We start from the raw sequence: 26,676 nt of genomic DNA on the forward strand, positions 1-26,676 counted from the left end.
ATTCAAAGCGCTTAGCGTTGTAGCTAAATTGGCATTCAGTCGTGCTTACTATTATTGTGAGCAGGCCTTTACTTCCACAGATTCGTTAGGCAGACTGTCTCTTAATGAAGGAGGTGATGGGGGCCTGACCTGTGGGAATGGAGAGGCGGTAACGGAATGAAGAGACACTTCAGGGTTAGTACATCAGCCATCCACTTCTACGTAACAAAGCCACCTGCAAATTTAGTAGCTTAAAACCACAATCGCGTATTTTTCGTTATGAATACGCAATTTGGCCAGGGCTTGTCTCTGTTCCATACGGCGTCATCTGGAGGGAGATCAGTGAGGGGCTGGAGGGTCCTCTTCCCAAGATGGCTTACTCACACGGTTGGAGAGTTCGTTCTGGCTATTGACTAAGCTTAGCCGGGGCTGGAGGCTGGGGACGTTGGTTCCTTTCCAAGTGAGGCTTTCCACAGGAAGAGCTTGGGCTTCCTTACGGCATAGCGATTGGGTTCCAAGAATGAGCATTCCAAAACAATGAGGTGGTATTTTTGTGACCTCATCTCAGAAGACAAATATCACTACTCCTTCTCTATTTTCTCGGTCAAGGCAGGAAGGCAGGTCTATCTAGGCTCTCTCTCTTTTAAATGTTTATACAGTTTTGAGAGAGAGAGAGAGAGAGAGAGAGAGCAAGCAGGGGAGCGGCAGAGAGAGAGGGAGACACAGAATCCCAACCAGGCTCTGGGCTCCAAGCTGTCAGCACAGGACCCGACGTGGGGCTTGAGTTCACGAACCGTGAGATCATGACCTGAGCCGAAGACTCAACCAACTGGGCCACCCAGGCGCCCCGACAAAATCTATCTCTTGACGGGGGTCTAGAAGGGCAAGCATTATAGACATAGGTTGCATCCATGTCTGGAAAACATGACCTGCCAACGATTGACGATGGGCAGTGAGGAAGAATGAGTTCCTGGGGAGACTGAAGTTTCTACCTTAGGTGACCCCATGGCACCATTAATAGAATTCAGGAACGCAGAGGGTATTGCTAAAAGTGTCCAAACAAGGAGGCCATTAGACTGGGGATGGCTCTAACACCTTGGTAGACCACATAAGCAAACCAAACTTAAGCCAGAGCCAAAGCGCTCAAATCCAGGAAAGTGAAACTTAAGAGCAACCCATCCCACGGAGCCCAGATAAGGCAACTGCTTAAGCCCTAACCACTGAGATAACTGTTTCCCTTTGCTTTGGTGACTTCCCTGTAAAAACCTTGCCCTGTTCCTGTCAGGTGAGCATTTTGGGGTTGGCACTGCTCCACTGAAATCCACGTTTGTGCCAACAAGCTCTTCCCAGTGTATCTTTTACAGCATTTTGGAGCACAGGATCTCAGTGGGGATAGGAGCAGTAGCAGCGAGGGAGGAATGAATGAGTGACCCCAAGTAGGACAAAACGCACTAGAGTTCCACTTCATGGAAACCAAAAAGAAGGTGAGATGAGAGCTGAAGTGGATTTAACATCCCAAAGAAGTCAAGATGGGTTGGACTGCGAAGGAGACACGGGCTAGGAAATGGGGGTACCCTGGTGACCTTTGGGAGGGTAAAATATAGCACGTACCATTTAGCAGCTGTGATGCTTTCTAGAAACCCTTTCTAATGTTTAAAGCATTTCCACACATGGGAGGAATGCCTTGCTGGAAAATCAGCTTTTGTGTTTTTTTTTCCTCTGTTAAGAGCAGAAGTGAGCGGGGCCCCTCGGTGGCTCAGTCATTTGAGTGTCTGACTCTTGATTTGGGTCCAAGTCATGATCCCAGGGTTGGGCTCTGTGCTGAGTGTGGAGCCTGCTTAATAATTCTTTCTCTCCCTCTGCCCCTCTCTCCTGCTTACTCTCTCTTTCAAAAAAATACATATATAGCAGAAACGAATGGATTAAATACGTAAATGTTCGGACCCGGGACTAGAAAGCTCCTAGAAGAACACACAGAAGGAGCGCTTCATGACATTGGACTTGGCAGTGATTTCTTGGGTAGGACACCAAAAGCACAGATAACGAAAGCAAAAAATAGACAAGGGAGACTACATCAAACTCATGAGTGTCTGCAGAGCGGAGGCCTGAGAAAAAAGGCAAACTACGGAATGGAAGAAAATATCTGATAAAGGGTTAATATCCAAACGATGTAAGCAGCGCCTTCAACTCGAAGCAAAAAAACCTCCCTAATAGCCCAATTAAAAAGACAGGCCAAGGACTCGAATAGGCATTTCTCCAGAAAGGCATTCAAATGGTCAACAGGTATATGAGACGATGCCCAACATCACTGGTCACCAGGGAAACGCAAGTGAAGGCCACAAGCAGGTATCACCCCACCCTGTTAGGAATGTTATTATCGATAAAGCCCAAAAGGTAACAAGTGTTGGTGACCATGCAGAGAAACTGGATGTGTGTAGCCACCGTGGAAGACAGCACGCAGGTTCCTAAAAAAATTAAATACAGATATAGCATATGCCCAGCAATCCCACTTCTACAGATTTTCTTTTAAATGCTTATTTTTCAGAGAGAGAGAGAGAGAAGCAGGGGAGGGGCAGAGAGAGAGGACACAGGATCTGAAGCAGGCTCCAGGCTGTGAGCTGTCAGCACAGACTGGCCCACCCAGGCGCCCCCACTCCTACAAATTTATCCAAGAGTTGAAATCACGATCTGGAAAAAAGAGATCTGCACGCCCAAGTTCACTGCAGTATTATTCAAGACAGCCAAGATGTGGAGACAACTCAAATGTCCACCGATGGATGAATGATAAAGAGAAACGTACTATATACCCGCAGTGGTTTATCCTGCCTCAAAAAGAAGCATCCTGCCATAGTTGACAATGTGGATGAACCTTGAGGGCATTAAGTTTAAATACGCCAGTCACACAAAGGCAAATACTGCATGATTCTGCTTATACGAGGTACCCGAAATGGTCACACACAGAGAAGCAGAGGGCAGAACGGTGGTCGCCAGGGATTGGGGGGAGGGGGAGTGGGGGCTGCTATTCAGTGGGGGGATAAAGTTTCAGTTATGCAAGATGATTACATTCTAGAGATCTGTATATCTTGCCTCTAGTTAACAATAGCATATTGCGCACTTAACAAATTTTGTCAAGAGGGTAGATCTCATGTTAAATGTTCTTGCTGCCAAAAACAAACCAAAAAAGCTTGCCAAAAAAAAAACCCCTAAAAACCCACAAAAAGGCAGAAGTGTACTTGAGCAGAATAGCTTTTGCCACCGCACTTCTGAACTCGAGGGTAGGCGAGCTGCAGGGGTGCACTCGACCTCGAAGGGTGAAGGAGATCCCGAGCCAGTGCTCCAGGGCCAACTGTGGCTTGAGAATGTGGCCACGCATGCTAACAGGCAGAGGGACAGTGGCCAAGGGCTGGGCACTGAGCCCTGTGCCGACAAATACCCATAATGCCCTCTTATAAACCTCATCACAGCTCTGTGAGGTGCGGATTATCGTTCAACAAATACTTAAAAATTTTTTTTCCAATGTTTATTTTTGAGACACAGAAAGTGAGCGGGGGAGGGGCAGAGAGAGAGGGAGACGGTAGGGTCCGGGCTCTGAGCTCGCAGCACAGAGCTCGATGTGGGGCTCGAACTCACGGACTGTGAGATCAGGACCTGAGCTGAAGTCGGACGCCTAACTGACTAAGCCACCCAGGCACCCCCACAAATACTTTTTTAATTGAAGCATCATCAACCTACAACGTGACACTCGTTTCAGGTGTACGACATACTGATTCAGCAATTCTGTACGGGACTCAGGGCTCGCCATGGTAGTACCAGGGGCAGTGAGCACCTGAGGTTGGGATTATTACCTGCTCCGTTTCACAGTTAAGCTTGGAGTTCAAGAGGCTGTTAAGTGAATTTTTTTTAGCCCACTGTCCATTGTATTTTCTAGTAAAACTGAATTTCACAGGCCTCTTAACGGAATTCTAGAGACGAACCTGAAAAATGCAAGTCTTCGTAAGTAACGAAGAGTTTCCGAAAGATACGGCAACATTCCCTCCCTCCACTAGGTGCGGAGGTAGGTGCCATGTTGCATCATAAAACTGAGCCAAATAATCCAGTTGGACAAGGTATCTTCCCTAAGAATCTCCATCAGCTTCTCCTGTGCAAAACCAAGACTTGTGTGAACGTTGGTAACTGGTTATCAACTTTTTTCTGTTTTCTGCTAAAATAATCTGCTCTTGCAAGTGTTATTTGAACACAGGGACTTTGTAAGCCTTCCGAGACTTAAGAAATTGTTGCTACATCTCCTAAAAACTACCTCTGAAATCGATAGTCCTTCTGATTGGTTGCTGCTACAGGCTGAACTCTGTCCCCCTCACCCCTCCCAAAAAGGTTGCAGTCATACCTCCCAGTACTTTTGAATGTGACCTTATTTCCAAATAAGGAGGCAGAAGATGGAGTTAAAAGGACATCACTAGGGTGGGCCCTCATCCTACACAACAGGGTCCTCGTAAGACGGGGGCTCTTGGACACGGAGGGAGACAGACACACACAAATGTGAAGGCACAGAGAGAATGTCATCTGCAAGTCAAGGAACACCCGAGTCTACCAGAAGCTAGGAGAGACGCGAAGTCTCCCTCACGGCCCTGGGAAGGAACCAAACCTGCTGGCACCTCGATCTTGGGACTTCTGGCTTCCAGAACTGTGACACGATACATTTCTGTTGTTGAAGCACCCCCCTGCCCCCGTTTGTTAGGGCAGCCCCAGGAAACGAATACAGCTGCCTTGAAAATAATGTAGCAATTACTATATCTCCTTACCAGTCAGGTTTGTTAAATATAGAAGCACCAGGCACTTCTCCCTTCTCCCATGCGCACAATGGAAAAAGTAAAAACCTTCAAATAACTGGAGTCTGTTTCATTTAAACAGACAGCCCAGGGGCGCCTGGGTGGCTCAGTCGATTGAGTGTCTTGACTCTTGATTTCGGCTCAGGTCGTGATCTCACGGTTGTGGCATCGAACCCCGGATCGAATCCTCCTGCCTGAGATTCTCTCTGCCCCCGTGGCACTTTCTCTCTCAAAATAAACATTAAGCTGACAGCCCGGATCTGATTCCAAGCCACGGGGTCTCCCATCACACCACAGCCACACGCAGGCACGGCATTAAGCAGAACTACCCGCTGATTTGTCTTCCGTGGTTAGCCTTTGCTCGCTTTCTATTGGCTGCTCTTTTCACTAATAATTTCTAAGTACGCTTTTAAAAATTAATGCCTTACGTGTTTTAAGTGTTGCAAATTTTTTTTCCCGATGTCATTTATCTTTTCATGTTTCAAATGGCATTATTTTCCATAGCCATTTGAACTGCTCATTAGGGCAAGTAGGTTAACTTTCTTTTATGGCGTTTGAAGTTCATGCGTTGCTCGCAAAGGCTTTCTCCATCCCGAGATCACAAAAACCCTCCGTTTCCCCCTCCCCCATATTTTTATAGTTTTGTGTTTTGCTGAAGAATCAGGCTTCACATTTCCCTGATGGATAGCTAACTGATCCAGCACCATTAACTGAATAATATAACTCCTCCCCACAGATGCGGAATGTCGCTTTTATCACAAATTATTTTTTTCCTTTTTTTTTTTTTGCACGTTAAATTTTTTTTCAACGTTCATTTATTTTTGAGAGCCAAAAATAAATGACGCTGGCTTGAACCCACGAACCGCGTTGAACCGTGAGATCACGACCTGAGCCAAAGTCAGAGGCTCAACCAATGGAGCCACCCAGGTGCCCCGTCACAAGTTCTTAATGCCATTGTGACAGCAGGGGTGGCACATACAGTTCTTCTTGAAGCAGGAAATAGAGCTCAGATGCCGAGGTGGCCGCTCTCCTCTTTTCTCACTACACCTCTTCCTCCGATGCCCCCACCTTTCGGGATGTTGTCTGAGGAGGGGGGCTTGGCAGAAGGAATACGTACTAGATGTACGTAGGGCACCACACTTAAGACCCCATCGGTTCAGGTTCTGCAGGCAGAAATACTCTTCTACTGGCTGTAGTTGGTAGAACTGTGTCCCAAGAAAGGTATGTCCAAGTCCAAACCCCCAACACCCGTGAATTGGAGCTCACTTGGACAAAGGGTCTTTGCAGATACAATTAAGGTGAGGATGTCGAGAGGAGATCATCCCTGATTGGGGATGACCTTAAATCCAATGGCATGGGGTTGGTATGCCGTGGTGTCCTTTTAAGAGACAGAAAAGGAGATCGCAGAGAGACAGAGGGGGAAAGGCCAGGTGAAGCTCCACGTGAAGACGAGGCAGAGACTCGAGGAAGCCAAGGAACGCAGAGGACTGCCAGCGGCCACCAGGGAGAGGAGAGAGGCACGGGACGGATTCTCTCCGAGCTTCCAGAAGCAACAAGCCCTGCCAACACCTTGATCTTGAACTTCTGGCCTCCAGAGCTGCTGAAGGGTATGTTCCTGTTAAGCCGCCAAGTTTGTGGTCATTTGTTATGGACCCGGCCCGCTTTTCCCCTCGTTGCAAGCACTGCCGTGGACAACGTGAGCGACTGTGGAGAGCGCAGCCTTCATGTTCCTTTCCCCGGGGAATCTGGCGCCAGTTCTCAGATGGCTGGACGGCACCCAGCAGGCGCCCGTTCACCAGCAGAAGAGGCCTGGGGCCCCCTGTGAGGTGCCGGGCTCTGTAGGTTCCGGAGGCGTGGGATCGATGTCCTCATCCATATCAGATCTGTCTGCTCCCATCTCAGTCCTTTCTTCCTGCCTGATCCAAAGGCTGCTTTCTAGCTGTTTTTCCGCAATTTCCAGCTCTTCCTCTGTCTGTAAGATGGCCACGGTTTCGCGGGGTAAGTGTGAGGAGTACAGGCCGAGTTTGGCCTTACAGCCAAACATCGCTTCATATGGACTTTGCTGCAAGGAAACGTCGAACACCTGATTCCTCGCCAGCTGCACAAACCGCAGGCCTTCGGCCCAGCGGCGTGAGCGGTGACTCCGCATCCAGGCACGTATCATGTTCTTGACGTCACGGCTCGCTCGCTCCAGGGAGCCCTGGCCTTGGCCAGGGCGGTGCTGACCACAGACGATCTTCAGCTCCGGCCATACCTCATTGAGCTCATTAACAACCTGGTTTGTGAACTCTATGCCACTGTCAGATTCTAACACGCCAGGGGTACCGAGAATTGTGAAAATATCCAACAGGACACTGACCACCTCGTGGGCCTGTTTAGCTCTTAACGGTCGTAAGATGATAAACTTGGTCGAGTGGTCCTGGTAATACAAAATAAACTTGAACTCACCATCGGCATTTGACTGCATGTCAAATACTTCAACTTGGCATCTGGAGTCGATGTCCTTAAAAGGCATGGGCTTGGGCGCAAGACCTCTCTTGGGCACTGGGTTCTTCTGGTGGCACTGTTTACAGAGTGTCAGATACAGGACAATGACTTCTTTGGTGACATTCCCGTATTTTCCTTGCAGCTCCTTGAGCATCCGTGTCCGCCCACCGTGTCCAATATTGAGATGTGTGTCGTGAAGAATGTCAAACAACTCTTCCTTATGTACGTAATACCGTATTCGATCACGTTCCCTGTGAGCGGCCTCTATTAGCTTCTCCGTGCCTTGCACAGAGATCACGTCATATTTTGCTGCACGGCGGTAGTCGCGTGATGACTTCTTCCCCTTTTCCTTGGCTTCTTTGACTTCCTTTATTGTTTGAAAGTACTTTTCTTTGGAAAACACCTTGCTGTTGTAACTTTTGCTTTCTACTAACTTTGTCACACTTGTAAGAAACTTTTCTCTCATGTCACTTATCTCCATTTCCGTTTCACTTGTGCTGGAAACACCAGGGGAGTCATTTCCAGCTTTCTGGGGCATCATGGAGAGCTGTAAGAAGGATCCTAGGAAAGGGAGAAAGAAACAGAGTTCAATTCACTGATATTCCATCTGGAAGACTCTCCCTCCAGAGTTCTGCATTCTTCCATCTGATATTTGAAGACGACTACATAGAAGAAAGATAACACGATAACAATACAAAGCAGTAACAGAAAAAGGCAACTAAAAAGCCAAGCAAGGGGCGCCTGGGTGGCTCAGTCGGTTAAGCGTCTGACTCTTGATTTCGGCTCAGGCCATGAACTCACAGTAGTGGGATAGAGCCCCACACTGGGCTCTGTGTTGTGCATGGAGACTGCCTGAGATTCTCTGTCTCTCAAAATTAAAAAAAAAATTAAAAAGCCAACGAAGACCATCCAAAACCAGGGCATGTCAAAAGAATTTTACATCAGTAAGATATATACGCAAATACGTAGTAATTTTAGACTTCAGGCAAACAGAACAAATGAAACTGTTAGCTCATACGGGGAAACCTGATTAACTGGTCTTCATTAATTGAACAGGAGACAGGATAAATGGAAATGCTTAAGGACAGTGGACTAATACCTCCCTTCGGTAGCTTTTTTTGTTTGTTTTTAAAAAACTTTTTATGCTTATTTATTTTTGAGAGAGAGACAGAGTGCAAGCAGGGGATCAGCAGAGAAAGAGGGAGACACAGAATTCAAAGCAGGCCCCAGGCCCTGAGCTGTCAGCACAGAGCCCGACGCGGGGCTCGAACCCATGAATCATGAGATCATGACCTGACCCGAAGTTGGACACTTAACCAACTAAGCCACCCAGGCGCCCCTCCCTCAGTAACTTTTAAAATAATATAAACAGGAGGGGCGCCTGGGTGGCTCAGTCAGTTGAGCATCTGACTTCGGCTCAGGTCACGATCTCACAGTTTGTGGGTTCGAGTCCCGCATCAGGCTGTGTGCTGACAGCTCAGAGACTGGAGCCTGTTCCAGATCCTGTGTCTCCGTCTCTCTCTGACCCTCCACGGCTTGCATTCTGTCCCTCTCTGTCTCTCAAAAATAAATAAATGTTAAAAAAAATTTTTTTTAAAATAATATAAACAGGAGAACATTGCTAGAAGGTTATCACACGATAACAGCAAATTTTGAACTTGAAGTTCACGGCAGAGAGGGCTCTTCAGCCTTTCCACAATCAACATAATCAGTTTCTTGGGGCCCAAGAGCCTGTCCTCGCTTTAGGAGAATCGAGAAGGTGGTAAGAAATTTTACAATGGTTTTCCCGTTGACCATACACAGGATTAGCGAATGAAGAGTCTGAGTCCTTACCCCGAGTGACCACATTCTCATAATTGTCCAGCATTGTGTCCCTGCACCCTTCAGCAGTCCTTCCAGAGGCTTCCAAACACCTTTAGTCCTCGGTCATGCCCGCCAAAGGTCGCTACCTCTTGAGACAACGCCAGCTGCAGACACAGGGACCATTCCTGGCAGCCACATCGGGACTGGGGAAGGGAGAGCGGAGGGTACCTGGAATGAAGCCACGCCAGCATAAATGACTTGGCACTGAGTCATGTGAATATTATATGGAAGATCCCAGAAATAAAGACAAGGTCTCCTATCCAACCACGTGAGTCCTGCTTCATGGGTAAGAAAAAAGAGTTCTGCCCTCCTGGGAGGTCTGTAGGCCTGGGCTGTTTTGACATTGCCTGAGCTGAGAGCCACATATTTCCGGAAAAAAAAAAAAAAAAAAAAAAAACAACAGTGAGTCCAAATGAACCTGGGTGCTCCCAAGGCTGGGAGACACTTTCGGGTACAGGCTTGATGGCTCTGAATTGAGGCAGCAGGGTGTTTCCAGAAATGGAAATACTGTACGTTATGTACAGATTTGTCAGGAGAGTATCATGCCAAAAAGAGATACCCCAAACAGAGTCCACAGTCCACCAAGGTCGGAGAATTCCTCAGGGACAGAACTTGATACTCAGGTGTCTAAACCCAGATTCCTTAGCACAACTCCAGATGGTGGGATGGTGATGTGGCCGGGGGGAGGATTCATATGATGGTAACAGGAATCCCAACAGTCAGAGGAAAACAAGATCCCCAGGATCCCAGCCATCAAATGCAGAGCTGAGGGATAGGGCAGAATCCTGAAAAGCAGAGAAAGATGAAAAGGGTTCAGAGCTCTGAGCAAGGGTCTTAGCTGAGCCGAGGTTCTGAAGGTTCTCCACTAAAAAGGCTTCAAACTCCCTCGCTCAGCATCACTGGTTGACCATGGAACATTCCTGATTCTAAGACATTACTGACGACAAAACCACTGCCTTATTGATGGCCTTCCTTTGAGCGGAAAAACAGAGAACCTTTATTAAATGAACACATCCAAATTAAAACATGTGGAAGACACACATTTTAGTAGTGAAAAAATAGAACGTTTGCGAGTGCTGTTTGAGTCTGAACTCAAGATCCTCAGTATACGATGATGTTCTAAAGGCTCTGAGAAGTTCTGCAGTAAAACAAAGTTTGCTTCATCTACCAGTCTCATTTAATCCCGGATATGGCGCTTTGTTTCTGAAGGAGTATCTGTTGTCGTCTCACAGCCTTAGTGGTCCTTAGAACAGACCTGAAAACCGCAAGATATTCAACGGGATCCAGTAAAGTGCCTTCCAGACTCCTCACTGAAACCAGCATCTCTCCGAAATTGAGTGGCTGCACTGGCAGCTGTAGGAGGCCCTTCAGGGGACTGCAAAGGAAGGAAGGGCCTCATTTCCAACTTGTAAAAGAAAGAAGACAGGCTGGAAACAATTTATAATCAAAAGATGCAAAATCTCAGTCTTTAATATGAGATACGGTCCTTACACTATAGCAGGAAATTCTGAGGCACAGCCCAAAAACCACATTCGGCTAACAGACTTACTTTGGTTAGTCTACCCAGTGTACTTTTTTTTTTTTTAATTAGAACGATTTACCTATACTTAGAGATTGGGGGATTTCACAGAAGCATCTTGACTGATGTGCTTGGAAAACGGGAAGATCTGGATACGCTGGGAACTTTGCTGCTTGGCAACAACTGGCTGGAGTGGAGACAGCAGCTCCCGTTAAACAGTCTGCACGCTCCTGTTTCTCAGGGTCCCTAAGCCACCTGCTACCTTGTTCAGCTTACCTGCCCATCCCTGCGGCTATCTGGGTTTTCAACACCCGTTCCACGGCAGCATGAAAGGACTGTGTTCAGCTTCCCGGTGCGATCTGTGCCTGTTGGGGGGAAACTGATAAATGACCTTTGGTTAGAGAAAACTGGAAACACCTCCCTTCCTCACCCACCTGTGAGTCTTTGCTTTGGCGCCCCAGACCTGGAACGTCCTTTCACTGATCTTCCGGGTCACCCCCAGCTCAAAACGGCCTGCTTCCCGACGCATTCGGCAACTCCAGCTAATGGCCACGCCCCCCCTCCCTGGGGGCGGGGCACTCAGCGGAGCCCTTCGCTTTGTATTTGTAGCGACTGGTTCAGGTTTACGCAACCTAGCAGGTAGGAGCTGGGCCATCCACCTAGGTATTTTCGCTCGGAGCGCCAAGGAATACAAAGCCGAGACAAAAGATACTCAAAGGACGTTTGCAAACACTTCCCGTCCGGGTGCAGCGGCGAGGCCGTGCAGAGGGAGGGCCAAGGGTGTCGGCGTGGGAATTCAATTTAGGACTCTACCACTCGCTGTGTGTCTGCCTCCGGCAGTTACTGAGGTTTCGGTGTCCTCCACCGTCACAGCGGAGGTGCCAGTTTCCGGATGAAGACTCGGCGGTAACGGTGTCCCCGCACCTTCCAACGCGGACACTCCACCTCCTCCTGGGACCTGGTTCGGGCACCACCTACCCCTGCGCGGCCTTCCTCCCCGCACTCCCGCGGGCTCCGCCCCTCCCGGGCCCGGCCGCGGACCCGCCCCGCCAATCCCGCGAGGCCAGAGGGGAGGACGGGACGCCCGGGCGGTGAGGGGTATATGCCTGGGGCCGCGGCGTCGGGGACCGCCCACCCCGCGTCCAGCCGCGGTCTCTCCTCCCGCCCGCGCGTGCCCAGTCGGTCCCTCAAGCCGCTCGCCCCGGAAGCTGCTCCGCGCCGGCCGGAAGCCCCGCCCTTGACGCCGCGGGCCGGCCGGCACCCTTTCCACGCTCGGGACGGGGGCTCGCGAGCGTCCTGCCCCGCCTGTCGTTGGGAAGTGGCGGGGACTAGGGATACGCGAGGCCGGCGTGCGCGTGACCTTGGCAGAACAAGCCACGGAGCCCGGTCCCCCGCGGCAAAACCGGTTATTTTCCCACGTTGTTGCAAAGCCTGCAACTCGCGAAGTCAACTTGCAGTCAGCATTCTGAGTCCGGCAGCTTAATCTAAAATGAGGGCAGAGGCGTCCGTGTCTGCAGTGCCTCCACCTATTTACGTGGTCGCGAGAACCTGCGTTTCATTCAGATGGACAGCGCTTACTTCTAACTGCAACCTGAAGATTTGTTTCGTTAGACTCTGATGTAACGGCCCCCTTCCGTGCGGCACCAGTGCATTAAAACAGGTTGGTAAAGGGGGCCCGCGGGCATGCCAGGGATCCTGTAGCTTCTCACTGTAGGGGAACAGCCTGGGGCAGGGGGCTGGACGCTGCTGGGAAAGCCTAGCAGCTCCTGTCCTCCTGACAAGACTTTCAATCCAATGGCAATCTAACTTTTAGGAAAAAAATTTAAAAGTAGGCTACTACAACATAGACGTGCACATAACAGGAGACAGGTTCAAGAGGCAGGATCTCACATAGCTTCCTATCTAGGCCTTCTTCTCAATGAGCCATGATGTCCCCCAAACACTGCTGTAAAAATGAAGAGGGGCCCCGGGCTGGCTCAGTCCATGCAGAGTGACTATCTCAGGGCTGAGTTCCAGCCACATGCTGGGCATGGAGCCAACTCCAGAAAAAAAAAAAAAAAAAAAAGAAAAGAAAAAATCACTACCTTAGCAGTCCTGATTTCAGAATATTGTTAAATCCCAGTTGTTAAAAGAACTGATGCTCACATGAAAAAACCCAAACAGTAAATCAAGCCCCAAGATAGGGGCGGCCTGCCTCCAGATGGCAAATGCCACCTAACTTCCCTGAAAACGGGTCCCCTGTGAAGTAGGTAGTATCTCCAGGCACCACACAGAAATTAAAGGCTCATCATTTTATCATTTTAACAGTTTTTATTTAAAGTTGAATATAAGATTACTTTATTCCTGCATCTTCTCAATCGTTTCTTCCTTATATTTGCCCTTTTCCTTTCCTACTTGGCGAGATTTGGCTTTGCGTTCAAGGATCTTTTTGCGGTCTTTGTCCAGTTTTAGTCTAGTGATAACCACCTGCAGAAAAACAGAAACATTTCTAAGCTTTAAATAGTTACTAGTTTCACAAGCTAACCATACGTATTTTTGTTTCTATTATAACCTCAGAATCATAAAGTTGGAAACAGCCCCTACTCACGCTTCAACCCACAAAATCATAGTACGGACCTTGTTTCAACAGATCTAATTGTTAAAGACCTCCAGGTTACGATAAATTTTAGTTTTATGAAGGAAGGTGAGGGAAAGGGGTAAAGGGCACTGAACCAGGTTTGCAAACACAGCACAATGACCGAAAAGAGAATCTCTGCCATCAGAAAGCTTGTATTTTAGTATGGGGAGAGAGAAAACAAATTAAGTGAATGTATATCAGACTCTGACATAGAGAAAAACCGGGCAACGTGGGGAGGCTAAGGAATGCTGGCAAACAGGCTAAGTCACAGGGTGGTCAAACAAGGCCCTACTGGTAAGGCTCCATTCAAACAGACACTTGAAAACTCGAACACATTACGGTGAGAGAAGTCAGAGACCTGTACTGTATGGCTCACGAGCATGTGGAATTGTAAAATCAGAATAAAATGGTGGTCACCAAGGGATAGGAGACAGGATAGATGTTAAGGGTACAAAGTTACAAACAGTAACCCCCTAGAGATACAATGTACAGCACAGTGACCTCTACACAATACTGCATCATAATCACCAAACTTGCTAAGAGACTAGAACTTAGTTACTCCAATTACTAAAAAGGATAGCTATGCACCACACAGAGGTGCTCGTTATTGCTACAATGGCAATCATATTATACATAAAGCTATCAAACTAATAGCTCATACACCTTGAATTTACATATTCTGCCAAATATATTTTATTTTTTTAACGCTTACTTATTTTTGAGGGCACGTGCGAGCAGTGGAAAGGCAGAGAGAGGGAGCGAGAGAAGACCAAATGGGCTGTGAGCTGCCAGCTCAAACTCCCGAACCATGAGATCATGACCCGAGTTGAAATCAACTGGATGCTTAACCAACTGTGCCATCCAGACACCCAATAGATTCCAATAAAAAACAAACAGAAAAGATAAACACCTGGAGAAAAAGGGGGTAAAGTGAAGAGCGATTCTGGTAACAGTACAGCAAGTCCAAAGGTCCAAAGGCAGAACTTAAAAGGTTTATACGTACATGTTTCTCAATCTTAAGTGTGTCTAAGAATCAACCGGAGAGCTTGTGAAAACAGATTAATGGTGCTGCCCCAGTAGACCTGGAACAGAATCTGGAACTCTGATCAGGCGGCCAGGTGATGCTGCTCACAGCAGACACGCTGTGAGCAGTTCGGCCGTACGAGCAAGGAGGCCAGCAGACTACATCACGAAGAGTGGACGTCTACAAGCGGCTGCTGAGGGGATCGAGTAAGGTCTTAAAAGGCCACTCTGGGGGCGCCTGGGTGGCTCAGTCGGTTAAGTGGCCGACTTCGGCTCAGGTCATGATCTCGCGGTCCGTGAGTTCAAGTCCCGCGTCGGGCTCTGTGCCGACAGCTCAGAACCTGGAGCCTGTTTCAGATTGTGTCTCCCTCTCTCTGACCCTACCCCATTCATGCTCTGTTTCTGTCTCAAAAATAAATAAACATTTAAAAAAAAAAAAAGGCCACTCTGGGGCACCTGAGTGCGTCCGACTCTTGATTTAGGCTTGGGTCATGATCTCATGGTTTGTGAGTTCTAGCCCCACACCGGATTCTGCACGGACGGTGGGGAGCCTGCTGGGGATTCTCTCTCCCTCAAAATAAACTTCTATAAAAATAGAAACAAAAAGGCCACTCTGATGGGAACAGACAGGATTCTGGATAGAACAGACAGGGGGGTGTAAAATAATAAATGACATTTTCGTCCTGAGCAGTTGGGAGGACAGAGCTGCCCTACACGGCGATGGCGGCAAACTGTGAACCAAGTCAGAAGTTTGAACACATTAGGTCTGAGGTCATCAATCAGAAATCCAAGCTGAAATGCAAACTAGGCCACTGGATGCTGAGGTCTGGGTTGGAGTCACCTGCCTTTGTATGTGTGACGTCCCCAGGCGGAACTAAAGACATGAAGGTGATCACCGCGCCACAGCGAGGAAGTGGGTATGTCCTCAGCTGTGCTACCTTGAAAAGACCAAGATTTCCTCACCTGGAATCCAGGTCTGCCTGCCTGCCTGCCAGAGTAGGCAGCAGCAAATACACGTGGCAAAGAACCCAACTCTTTCCCAAAGTTTAACAGTCCGGGTAGTGCTAGCGATCCTGTTCACCAGGAGGCAACCCAAAGTGTTTCTGAAAGAAACCCAGAGGTTTCTTTCCAGATGCACATATGACTGGCGAAGGTTAGAAAACGAGAAAGTCCTTGCTCTTAAGAGAACATGCGAGGATGTGTCAAGATGCTTGTAATCCACTGGGGGTACTGAAGAGGGGTAAAGAAAATGCGGGAAGATATTTATAGTGAATTCCAGGTGAAAGATATGCAGGAATTTTACCACACCAGTCTTTCAACTTTCCTGTAGTTTGAAACAGAGATTTATGGTGGCAACATAAAATGTTTCAAAACAAAAAACACAAAACTGGGGAGCCATCAGTAGCTCAGTCAGTTAAGTGGCCGACTCTTGATTTCGGCTCAGGTCCTATCTCTGTGAGTTCGAGCCCCACGTCAGGCTCTTTGCTGCCAGTGCAGAGCCTGCTTGGAATTCTTTTTCCCTCTCTCTGCCCCTCCCTGGCTTGCTCTCTCTTAAAATAGAGATCAATCAGAGACTGCTGGATCAGAGAATTCACATCCAAGTTCCAGACAGGCACCTGTTATGGGTTATTAACAGACTGGATTTTCTATCCTGGCTCAGACACTATCACCATCCAGGAGATCTTAGCTTCTGTGCTCCAGTTTTCTTCCCCATTTGTAAATGTATGAATACTCTGCAAGGCTGTAAACTTGCCATATTGATTCCACTTTTTTTTTCTCCTGACTCCACTTTAACATGTAAAAGCAAATAGGGGATCAGCTCCATTTAATCTAAAAATTACCCTATTTCCTAGCAGCGCCTGGATGGCTCAGTCGGTTAAGCATCTGACTCTTGATTTCTGCTCAGGTCACCATCTCACCGTTCATGAGTTCAAGCCCCACACTGGGCTCTGCGGGGACAGTGTGGAGACTGCTTGGGATTCTCTGTCTCCCTCTCTCTGCCCCTCCCCTGCTCACTCTCTGTCTCAAAATAAACATTAAAAAATAAAATAAAACCAACCCGTTTCTTGATTTTAAATTTTGTTGTCAGACTGATCAGTTTACTAATTGCTACTGACCAAAAGGTACATTAAATATACAAAATGACTGTTAAAAACAACTTGATCTCATAAAAATTTTTAGACTGGTTTCCAGGACTCCATTCAAATATGGTATTTGCCCTAAGACTGGTTTCTAGAACCTCTAAAATCAGGAGTCTATTTCTATGGGATTGCTCTGCAAACAAGCAGTCCCACCTGCCAACACTTGCCGTAATTTCCTTCTCTCAAGCATTCTCAGAAACACCCACCTTGCTGGGGTGGATGCCCACGTGGACAGTTGTGCCATTGGCCTTCTCTCGCTGTACTCGTTCAATGTAGATGACGTATTTCTTCCTGTAAACCTGGACTACTTTGCCAATCTGCTGACCTTTGTAGTGTCCTCGCACAACCTAAATACAAATTCATGAATGACAGAAATATTAAGAAAGTCAACCTTGCAAATCAGGAAAACTAAATCACGTAAATGTCATTCACTCTCTCAGATCTGCAAGACCCTTCAGTTTTGAAAGATGTAACGGTTACTGGAAACACGGGAGTAATTCTCTCTGCCTTTAATTAGCCTGCAAATAAACCCTGCCCTCATATACGCCTCGTGATGGACAGTACACCCATCAACTGATGGTCTGCAGTGGTGGGCTTGGTAGGTTAAAAACAAGTCCACTTAGGCTTTTTGTAGCTGGGTGACCACAAGGAACTTTACTCCATCTCAGAGGAAGCGAGAGGCCACAAGATTTAATTCACAACCCAATAAAGTGTCCCACCCGGTAACAGAGTAGGCAGCAGCAAATACATGGGAAAAAACTCAATTCTTTCCCAAAGTTTAACAGCGTCCTACCCGGTAGTCCTAAGATCCTGTTCGCCAGGAAGCAACCCAAAGTGCTTCTGAAAGAAACCAGAGATTTCCTTCCAGAAGCACATCTTCTCGCATGAAGATGATCTCAACAGAGAAGACCACCTCCCAAATCTAGAGGCAATTCTAGCACCAGCCCAGTAGCACCAGCCCAGTAGCAACCAGGGGCTGTTCGCAACCTGCACCACTACTTGGGAACTGGCTTCATCTTTAAATGGGTATTAACCTCATCAAATAGTACGGGGGACAGGCGAGTTGCTTTAGAGACGGCCTAAAATCTTGCAATCGACAGCGGCATGTTCCAGCTAAATAACGTTCACAGAAACGTTCGCTTAAATAGATTTGGCAAGATATTCACCTGTAAATGTGAAACCACCAGAGAAGACTGCGGTTCAGTTACAGCTTCTGTATCTGGACCCTCGACAGCCTCTTCAATGACCAAACGCACCAAGGAAAAGAGAACCGCGGGGTAACGCTCTGGTTCCGAACCACCTTTCCGCTTTCTGATACTTGGGACAATTGCTCTTTTTTTCCTGTTTGGGTTCTTAGTGACCTTGTGCAATCCTGCTCTGGGGAGCACGGTCTCAAGTGCATCTTTCTCAGTAGATTTTCCCTCTTCTATGCCAGGTGTGGGTGTATCTGCCAAGACACCCGGGCACAGCACATACCTGTACTTCGTCGTCCTTCCGGATGGGCATGGATCGAACGTTGTACTTCTGTCGTAGCTCTTTGGAAAGAGGGGAGGACATAATCTTCCTGCGAATGTGCGAAGGTGCATTGAAATGCCTTTTACGGTTCTTGCTCCGATCGGAGGTCACAAACGGATTGAACTTCATGTTGGCTAAAGAGAGAGTGAAAAGAGGCGTAAACCCTTAAATGCTCAAAATCTCATTCAGCGTCCCAACAAGTGACATTCCCAACAATTTCATCTTGAAGTCTCAGGAAGCCCACAGAAACTGTTGTACTTTCTATGTTCGTTTATGGGACAAAGAGTTTTTTTTTTTTTTAAACGTTTACTCATTTTTGCAAGACAAAGCGCAAGCCGGGGAGAGGGAGACACAGGATCCCAAGCAGGCTCCAGGCTTTGAGCTGTCAGCACAGAGCCCCACGCGGGGATCAAACCCACTAGCAGTGAGATCATGACCTGAGCCCAAGTCGCTTAGCCTACTGAGTCACCCAGGCGCCCCCGACAAACGATTTTCCATTAGTAACAGACTTGTTTTAGTTCTTAAGCTTTTATTTTAGTTCACAGCCTCCAAGCACCTGAAATATCGGGTAAGGAACTTAAGACAGGACTTGTATCTCTGATGAAGACAAAGCGGTCCGATAACTCAATTACAACACTACGCTTTACAAAGACCAACCAAAGCCAATACCCTACGGACTCGGACGTGAACACATTTAGCTCCGTTCTCCCCAAACCTGGGAAACGCTGCACATCTCGGGTCCAAGAAAACCTTCTAATGAGCGCGGCCTGCAAGTTCCCTGGCTTTGCCAAAGTTATTTCGAGGCTCTTCTTTAAGAAACGACACTGAATAGACTTGAACCATCTGCGCAGAACCCCTCCTCTCAGGGCTCCGATTCCGAGTTCCCAAACCCCTCTCCTCCCTTCCCGAGTCGGCCGCCCCTGGAATTAAGAGGAAGACAGGCTGGGGACCATCCTAGCCCCTCTCCCTCGGCGCTACTCGTTCGCCGGGAGAGTATCGGGCCCCCAGCGCCAAAACACAGCACACCCGCGAACGGATGGCTACGGATTACTCGCGCTCGGCCGGCGAAAACTCACCCGCTGCAGCTCCAGCGATGGCCGCAAAAGGGAAGAGAGCTACACGCTACTTCCGGTTCTGTAAGTTTACGAGAGATCTCGCGAGACCGATCGTCTCTTGGCGCGAGAGAGGCGCTGGGTTTGAACGAGAAGAGGAAACTGGGAAAGAGATTGGTGACTAGTGTCCCCCAACGGCTAGGAGGGGAACTGCTAGGACCTGCAAAACTGCCCTCTCCAGGGCCTGGTGTCTCCCGGGGTAGGTTTGGGGTCTGCAGCGGCGTTCTCTAGGAAGGCTAGTTCCTGGGCGGGGGGCGGGGATTGCTCAGGGTGTGACTGTCCCCGTGAGTGGTGAGGGAGCGGGAGGCACATTAGCCAGGTGGCCACTGGCGACCTCGGTTCCGTGGACACCGCCAAGCCTTTCCGGGCCCGTGGCGCCGGCGTGCCGACCGCGCCGGTCCTTTAACGGGCTCCATCCGGCGTGTGCTGCCGGCGCCGTGGGGCGCTCCGACCCGCCACGGACCTTGCAAGGGCTGGGACCCGCGATCCGTCCCCGCCCAGCGCAACGAGATTGAACCTGAATTTCTAACGAGCTCGAAGTGATGCCACGGGGTGCCGGTCCACACTTGCAAGGAGGCCTTTGCAAGCGGAGCGCTGTGCCCCTTTCTGAATTGTACTGCATGCTGTCTTTCGGTTCAGGGTCTGATGGAGGCAGGGCGAGAGGGTGCCCTCCCCAGCAAACGGATTCTGGGGCAGGCTGCAGTTGGGGTGTGTGTGTGTGTGTGTGTGTGTGTGAGCTCCCGCAGGGTGCCCTGCCGTCGCGTACTCAATAAGGGATCGGTTTCTGTTGAATGAGTAATGCATTGTCATTGAATGAATGATGCAACGTCCAGAAGACATGCATTTCATAATAATTCCTGAGACATAGTGAGCTTGCGGAGCACTGGAAATGCTCTTCTCCTTTTCACGTTAACTCCTTTCATCCACCAAATAGCCTTGTGAGGCTGGTACAGTATTATTGTTCCCATTGTACAGATGGGGCCATTGAGCCACAGAGAAGTGGGAGGAGCTTGTACGCGTTTTGTAGAACCCATAGGTTATGGAGGGACCCGTGTAGGTGCTCCCCAGTCCCTTCCCTATATGGTCCCAATTTCTAGGACTCCATTTGGTCGAGTCAAAGAGCAAGAAACCGTGTCTTTGAGGGGCCAGGGTAGAATCAGTAAAGAACCCGTGTTTTCGTGATTTAAGAAAAGTTGTGCTTTATTTATTTATTTTTTTTAATTTTTTTTTTAACGTTTTATTTATTTTTGAGACAGAGAGAGACAGAGCATGAGCAGGGGAGGGTCAGAGAGAGAGGGAGACACAGAATCCGAAACAGGCTCCAGGCTCTGAGCTGTCAGCCCAGAGCCTGATGCGGGGCTCAAACTCACGGACCGCGAGATCATGACCTGAGCCGAAGTCGGACGCCGAACCGACTGAGCCACCCAGGCGCCCCAGAAAAGTTGTGCTTTAAATATGCTGTGAGGTAAACAGCCCCAGATTTTTCTAACTGAAAGATTCGGATAGAGTATCTCTACTACAATTCTTTTTTTTTTTTTTTTTTTTTTTTTTTTTAAGTAAACTCTGCATCCAACCTGGAGCTTGAACTCATGACCACAGATCAAGGGGCACATGCCCTACCAACTAAGCCATCCAGGAGCCCCCACAATTCTTTTCAACAAATGTTTCTGGAGCATCTTTTGCAAGCCATCCCTAAAAGGGACACTGGAGCTACAGAATGAAATTAGTCAAACCTTCTGCCTGCAGGAAGCTCACTGTCTTGGAGGAGAGAGAAACAGCGAAACCCGCAATCACGGGACCCCAGGAAAAGTGCTGGTTGAGCCAGCCACCGTTTCTGTGCTCCGGGAATAGGACAGAGCTCTGGGGTCAGGGAAGACTTCTGGGGTGAGATCACCCCTGGCTGAGTTTTGGAGAATGTTAAAATTAGCTCCACGAAGCAGTGGGAATAGCTAGAGGGGAGGCTTGGAGGTGTGAGGCAGCATGACGCCAGGTCCCGGTGGCTGTAGCGAAGACACCTTCAGAGAAAAGCCCATGGGGCTCCGGGGCTGGGCTGAATTTGACTTGGTGGCTGAAAGTTACAGCCGAAGCCTTCCTACTTTGCCTTCCTTTCTGATCTTCACGGACTCACCTTAACTCTCTCTCCTTGTTCTTAGGAGTTTCCTTAACCCCCTCTTCTTAAGGTCTCGCCTAACCTCTTCCTCTCCTCCCACAAAGGCCTCTTCTGTTTCCTCTTCCTCCCCATCACTCACTGCTGACACCCTTCCCTCCAAGGCTTCCTTACCACCACCCTCCCTCCGCCGCCGTGCACAACACTGACTCATGGAGGTTAAACCTTCAGGCCACCATTTGGACAGCATAACCACTTTATACGGCGTGAAGAATGCCAGGGTACAGATTGTGTGCACAGATGCAAATTACTGGTAGCCTGGTTGAGAGTCTGTTTATCCGCGTAAATGTCTTGGCTCCTCCCTGCGCGAGAGTCCGGGCACCTCGCCTGGCTGCCCGCCCCCCGCCTTCCTTACGTACCTCTTACTTGATTTGAAAAAGTTCCTTTAAAAAAGTTTTTTAAATTTTTTTTTAAGATTTTGTTTTTATTTATTTTTATTTTTTAATTTTATTTTTTAAAATTCACATCCAAATTAGTTAGCATATAGTGTTTAATATTTATTTTTGAGAGAGAGAGAGAGAGAGAGAGAGAGAGAGAATGAGCGGAGGAGGGGCATAGAGCAAGAGAGACACAGAATCCAAAGCGGGTTCCAGGTTCTGAGCTGTCAGCACAGAGCCTGATGCGGGGCTCGAACTCACACACCGCGAGACCGTGCCCTGAGCTGAAGTTGGACGCTCAACTGACTGAGCCACCCAGACACCCTGAAAAAGTTCCTTTTAAACTGACTCTTTTGGGTCCTTTTGAAACCAGTCTTTGTGAAGTCCTAAGTCAAACCAGGTATCCAGACTCCACACCTAAGTCCCTTGGACTAAAACTTTTTTAGTCCTTAGACACGTAACCATCCCATTTATCCCTTCCTTCCTTCCTTCCTTCCTTCCTTCCTTCCTTCCTTCCTTCCTTCCTTCCTTCCTTCTTGATTGCCTGCCTTCACTTATACATTCTTCAAATATTTCCCTAACTCTTACTCTTTACCAACTCCTATGCCAGGCACTGAGATACAAAGATCAGTAAGACTGGGCACCTGGGTGGCTCAGTCGTTAAGCATCTGATTTAGGCTCAAGTCATGATCTCACAGTTTGTGAGTTCAAGTCCCACATCGGGTGAGCCTTAATTCTTTCTCTCTCTCTCTCTCTCTCTCTCTCTCTCCCCCCCCCAACTGCCCCCTGCTCAATTGTGAGCTCTCTCTCTCTCAAAAAGAAAAAAAGATCAGTAAGATCTAGCCTCCCCTCAAGGAGCATACTGTCTAGAAGGAAGAAATGGTGAAATGGCCATGTCAACAAACAGGCATAATAAAGTGTGCCTGGAAAGGTAATGGGGTACAGTCGATTCTAACTGAGGTTGGGCTCAGGGAAGTCTTCACAGGTAACCCTTGGATTATTTCTGGAAAGCTAGGTAGGAGTTCTCCCGGGAGACAAGGGTGGGGAAGTATCTTCCAGGGAGAGGGAACCACCCAAGCAAAGCCCCGAGCCTTGCGCCCAACACCATTTGTTGGAACTGCCAATAGTTTGTGTTGAGAATTAGTTGTCGCGTTCATTTGCACCAGGTAAAAGGAGGATGAGGGAGAGTGTGGGGATGGGGCAAGGTTATTTGGGGCCAAAAGAGGACGTCTGGGCTGATAAGGAAGTTAGAGAGAGAAGAGAGGTGAGCCACAGGGCTGTCTGAGTCATTGCAGGCTTTGCCGAAGGTAGAGGTCATGGGAGGGTGTCTCAGGAGTGCAGAGGTGCTATGTGCCCAGGCTCCTGGCATCCGTGGCCTGGGTTTTCACTAGAAATAGACGGATCCTTAAGCTTGCTTGGTAGGGCTAGACTCTGCAGGTATATGTTAAAATTAAAAGGGTTTTGGGTTTTTTTTTTTTTTTTTGCATGAGTCTTACATTTTATTAATGCTTTCAGTTTATGTGTCATTTAAAACAAGATATGTGCTTTAAAAAGCATCCTTTTTAAAAGTTTATTTATTTTGAGAGAGAGAGGGAGAGAGAGAATCCCAACCAGGCTCTGCACTGTCAGCTCACGAACCCATGATGAGCTCGATCCCATGAACCATGAGATCATGACCTGAGCTGAGATCAAGAGTTGGAAGCTTAACTGACTGAGCCACCCAGGTGCCCCTAAAGACCATTCTTATATGTCCAGCTTTGGCTCAGGTCACGATCTCGCAGTCTGTGAGCTCAAGCCCCACGTCGGGCTCTGTGCCGACAGCTCAGAGCCTGAAGCCTGCTTCAGATTCTGTGTCTCCCTCTCTCTCTCTCTCTCTCTCTCTCTGCCCCTCCCCTGCTCGTGTTCTCTCTCTCTCTCTCTCTCTCTCTCTCTCTCTCTCTCTCTCTCTCAAAAATGAATAAACATTAAAAGCAAAAGACATTTGGAAAGTATTATTCAGGAATGCCAAATGTTTTCCTGGAAGAACCGTGGTTTCCAATAGGAAATGCTGATGAAATTAAAAGACATTGGTGTTGGTAAAGAAGACCAAGAAAGGTTTGCACTAGGATCTAGTTCGAGAGGAGTTTCTGCAGAGAGTGGACTCCTACCAGCACAGCTGGCTGCCAGCCTGGGCCTTGGTGGCAGAGGCCCTGGCCCGGCGATTCCAGGTGGACCTGGAATCTGGGCTGTCCCCTCCGGTGACCGTCGCCTTTGTTATCTACACGGACCAGGCTGGACAGCGGCAGGTACGGTGTGTGCCCAAGGAGCCCCACTCATTCCAGAGCCGGCTGCCCCTGCCAGAGCCATGGCGGGGACTTCGGGATGACGCCCTAGCCCAGATCAGCGGGATCCCTGGCTGCATCTTGGTCCACACCAGCGGCTTCACTGGTGGGCACCACACCCGAGAGGGTGCCTTGAGCATGGCCTGTGCCACCCTGGCCCAGCGCCCAGTGCCGATGCCTCCCACAAATCCCCTACCCCGATACAATGCCATCTGTCTCATAAAAAAAAAAAAACAACTGTGTGGGACCGCGGAGAAGGGCTCCTGTGGGCCTCCGGTATAGGTCGAGTAGATGAAATCAGATAGCATGAATCAAAAGGTTGAGATGGGAGAGAGTTAGCATGAGCCAGATGATGTGACACATTTTTTTTGTCAAGGCACGTGACTAGGATTACACAGGTGGCTAGGTTGTATAGACTGCTTTGCTGTTTCATTTGGAAGATAGCCAAATGTAATATAATTTCCATGTATTGGCATTGATTGATGAATACGTGCTATTAGATTAGGGCATTTAGATTTAGGTGGCCAAGTTGTGTGTGCGTGCGTGTGCGTGTGTGTGTGTGTGTGTGTGTGTAAGGGGCACGCCCCTGGACAAGGGAAGGTAGGGAGGAGGAACAGCTCATGTTTAATCCCAGGCATCCATCGGTCTGTCTGTCCATCTCTTTATTTATCTAATGGTATCTCTCTGTAGTGCCCTGACCTCAGGGTGGTTTACTCAAAGCCAAAGCTTTTCACTTGACAAAGGAAAGGAAGGGTAGAGAAAAATCAAAACAAGCATAGTAAATGATCCGGCCCAAAGAAGTCCATAGGAGCTAAGAAACACTGAGTCAAATATTAAGCTTCTTACCTTCCTTCCTGGTGCGCTTGTTCAGCATAAGATGTCACACCTCTAAGCAGACAAACCAGCCCCACTGAGCCGTAGCTGACACCCTTGAGCCACAGGACAGGTAGTCCAGTAGCTCTCAAACGTTTTGGGGGCCAGCTCCTCACGGGGCAACAGGTATGTACCCCGAAGATATCTTTGGCATCTAATATCATTTTTTAAAAAAGATTAAAAAAATTTTTAAGTGTTTTATTACTTATTTTTGAGGGAGAGAGAGAGAGAGAGAGAGAGCATGAGTGGGGGAAGGACAGAGAGAGAGGGAGACACAGAATCCAAAGCAGGCTCCGGGCTCCGAGCCATCAGCACAGAGCCCGATGCGGGGCTCGAACTCACGAACCATGAGATCATGACCCGAGCCAAAGTCAGATGCTCAATCAACTGAGCCAGCCAGGCACCCCTGTACTAACATTTTTCAATCTAATTCTTGAATAAGTAGTATGTTTGCTTGGTTCAAAAAGTATCAAGGGGGAAGGGGGAAATCTCCCCAGGCCCCTATGGATTGTCACGTAGGGTTTTTCCAATCCTTTGTGATGACAAAGTTGCAATTATAGAACACTGCGGAGTCACTGCCCATCTCTGCAAGTCTATCTACAGGATATGTTTCTAGAATAGGACTTGCTGGGTCAAAGTGGAAATTTTGATAGGTGATGTCAAATTTCCCTTCCTAGGGTTTGTTACCAATATACATCCCCAACCACCTCACCTGCTTTCCCTCAGCTTGGGCAGCAGAGTGGGTTTTAAATCAGGGTTTGAGGGGCACCTGGGTGGCTCAGTCGGTTGAGCGTCCAACTTTGGCTCAGGTCATGATCTCGTAGTCTGTGGGTTCAAGTCCCACTTCAGGCTCTGAGCTATTCTGTGTCTCCCACTCTCTCTGTCCCTCCCCCACTCGCACCCTGTCTGTTTGTCTCTCTCTCAAAAAGTAAATAAACATAATTTTTTTTTAATCAGGGTTTGACGGGCTAATAGGTGAAAAATGGTATATATACCAGCAGAATTTTAATTTGCATTTCTATCACAAGTGTGGCTGTTTTTTAAGACCCATTTGCCTTTGTATTTTCAAACTCTTTCGTCTAAAGTGAATTTTCCCAGAAAGTCCAAGCTCAGAGCTCCCCGTGTGTGTTGGCAATGTCTTTGGAATCTTTGGGAAAATATATACCTTTATTTAAAAAATAACTTTCGGCGTTCTTTGAAAATAAAAAAGTGCCAGCTATGAGTCACCACTGAATGAATGACATGAAAACACCACAGGTTTTTTGAAATTAGCCTTTGGCAAACACAACAGAATCTGAAAACACTAGAGTCAAGTCCCCAGAAATTCAATGACACTGTTTAAAGCAGTCTGACCGAGCTTAAATAAAACAGACTCGTTAGTTTTTAACTAACATTTTTAACATTTTTAGTCTTGTAATAAATATGTTCCCCATGAATCCACCTGTTCCCTACCCCCACCCCCCGGCCCCACAAATAGCACCTATGCTCTTTTTGGGTCTGGAAAAGAGCAAAAAGAAATCCGTAAGTGTTTTCAATCAGCCCTCCCTGCTTCCCAAATATCCCCTATACAGTGGAGCCCTTCCCTGGCGGTCCCCTAATGGACACCAGCCACCACAGGGATTTGGGAACTAGATAAGAGGCAGGGCGTTATTTCTTTCCCCGTAGATAGTGAACTTTGCCAAGAGGCATAGGCTGGGGGCGGGGGGGAGCGTTAGCTCTTGGCACAGCCGGGGTGTGAACAACCTCCTATCCCAGAGAGCAGCTGAGAGTTTTTGTCGTTGTTCATCCTACAGTTAAGATGATGGCCCGTTGACGTATGGGCAAGACCCCGTCCGAGGCTTTCGGAGTGGCCCTCC

The 26,676-nt window shown here is 48.3% G+C and overlaps 2 protein-coding genes and 1 long non-coding RNA gene across 13 annotated transcripts in view; 1 reads left to right on the forward strand and 2 right to left on the reverse strand.

The window, feature by feature from the left end:
- Positions 1-5,673: 5,673 nt before the first annotated feature.
- KRBA2 (KRAB-A domain containing 2) lies at positions 5,674-11,827 on the reverse strand. Of its 11 annotated transcripts, none has more exons than XM_042966523.1 (4): positions 11,653-11,827; positions 10,951-11,053; positions 9,126-9,940; positions 5,674-7,853 (listed from the first exon to the last, which is right to left on the reverse strand). In XM_042966523.1, exons 3-4 carry the CDS (start codon positions 9,157-9,159, stop codon positions 6,598-6,600), a joined length of 1,290 nt encoding a protein of 429 aa, XP_042822457.1. In that variant the 5' UTR covers positions 9,160-9,940; positions 10,951-11,053; positions 11,653-11,827; the 3' UTR covers positions 5,674-6,597. The 11 variants fall into 11 exon arrangements, with proteins under 11 accessions (XP_042822457.1, XP_042822462.1, XP_007086027.2 ...); XM_042966528.1 differs by having other exon boundaries at positions 9,126-9,323; positions 11,599-11,827; XM_007085965.3 differs by having other exon boundaries at positions 11,599-11,827.
- A 173-nt stretch (positions 11,828-12,000) lies between these two features.
- Positions 12,001-26,676, forward strand: part of LOC122233654 — a 34,820-nt gene continuing 20,144 nt past the window's right edge. Inside the window, exon 1 of the long non-coding RNA XR_006211306.1 lies at positions 12,001-12,334. This is a non-coding gene — a long non-coding RNA (uncharacterized LOC122233654). The remainder of the gene's footprint in view (positions 12,335-26,676) is intronic.
- On the reverse strand, positions 12,965-19,125 carry RPL26 (ribosomal protein L26). Its single transcript, XM_007085962.3, has 4 exons — positions 19,047-19,125; positions 17,932-18,104; positions 16,662-16,802; positions 12,965-13,140 (listed from the first exon to the last, which is right to left on the reverse strand). Exons 2-4 carry the CDS (start codon positions 18,097-18,099, stop codon positions 13,012-13,014), a joined length of 438 nt encoding a protein of 145 aa, XP_007086024.1. The 5' UTR covers positions 18,100-18,104; positions 19,047-19,125; the 3' UTR covers positions 12,965-13,011.

This window comes from Panthera tigris, chromosome E1 (assembly GCF_018350195.1).
Source record: "Panthera tigris isolate Pti1 chromosome E1, P.tigris_Pti1_mat1.1, whole genome shotgun sequence".
NCBI lineage: Eukaryota > Metazoa > Chordata > Mammalia > Carnivora > Felidae > Panthera > Panthera tigris.

Excerpts from the sequence above, each read along its gene's own strand:
- KRBA2 (XM_042966523.1), bottom strand. The coding sequence starts at position 9,159 with ATGCTGGACAATTATGAGAATGTGGTCACTCGGG. Across the intron at positions 7,854-9,125 it reads TGAGAATGTGGTCACTCGGG|GATCCTTCTTACAGCTCTCC; the intron begins GTAAGGACTCAG and ends TCCCTTTCCTAG.
- RPL26 (XM_007085962.3), bottom strand. The coding sequence starts at position 18,099 with ATGAAGTTCAATCCGTTTGTGACCTCCGATCGGAGCAAGAACCGTAAA. Across the intron at positions 16,803-17,931 it reads GGAAGGACGACGAAGTACAG|GTTGTGCGAGGACACTACAA; the intron begins GTATGTGCTGTG and ends ATTTGTATTTAG. Across the intron at positions 13,141-16,661 it reads TGGGCATCCACCCCAGCAAG|GTGGTTATCACTAGACTAAA; the intron begins GTGGGTGTTTCT and ends GTTTTTCTGCAG.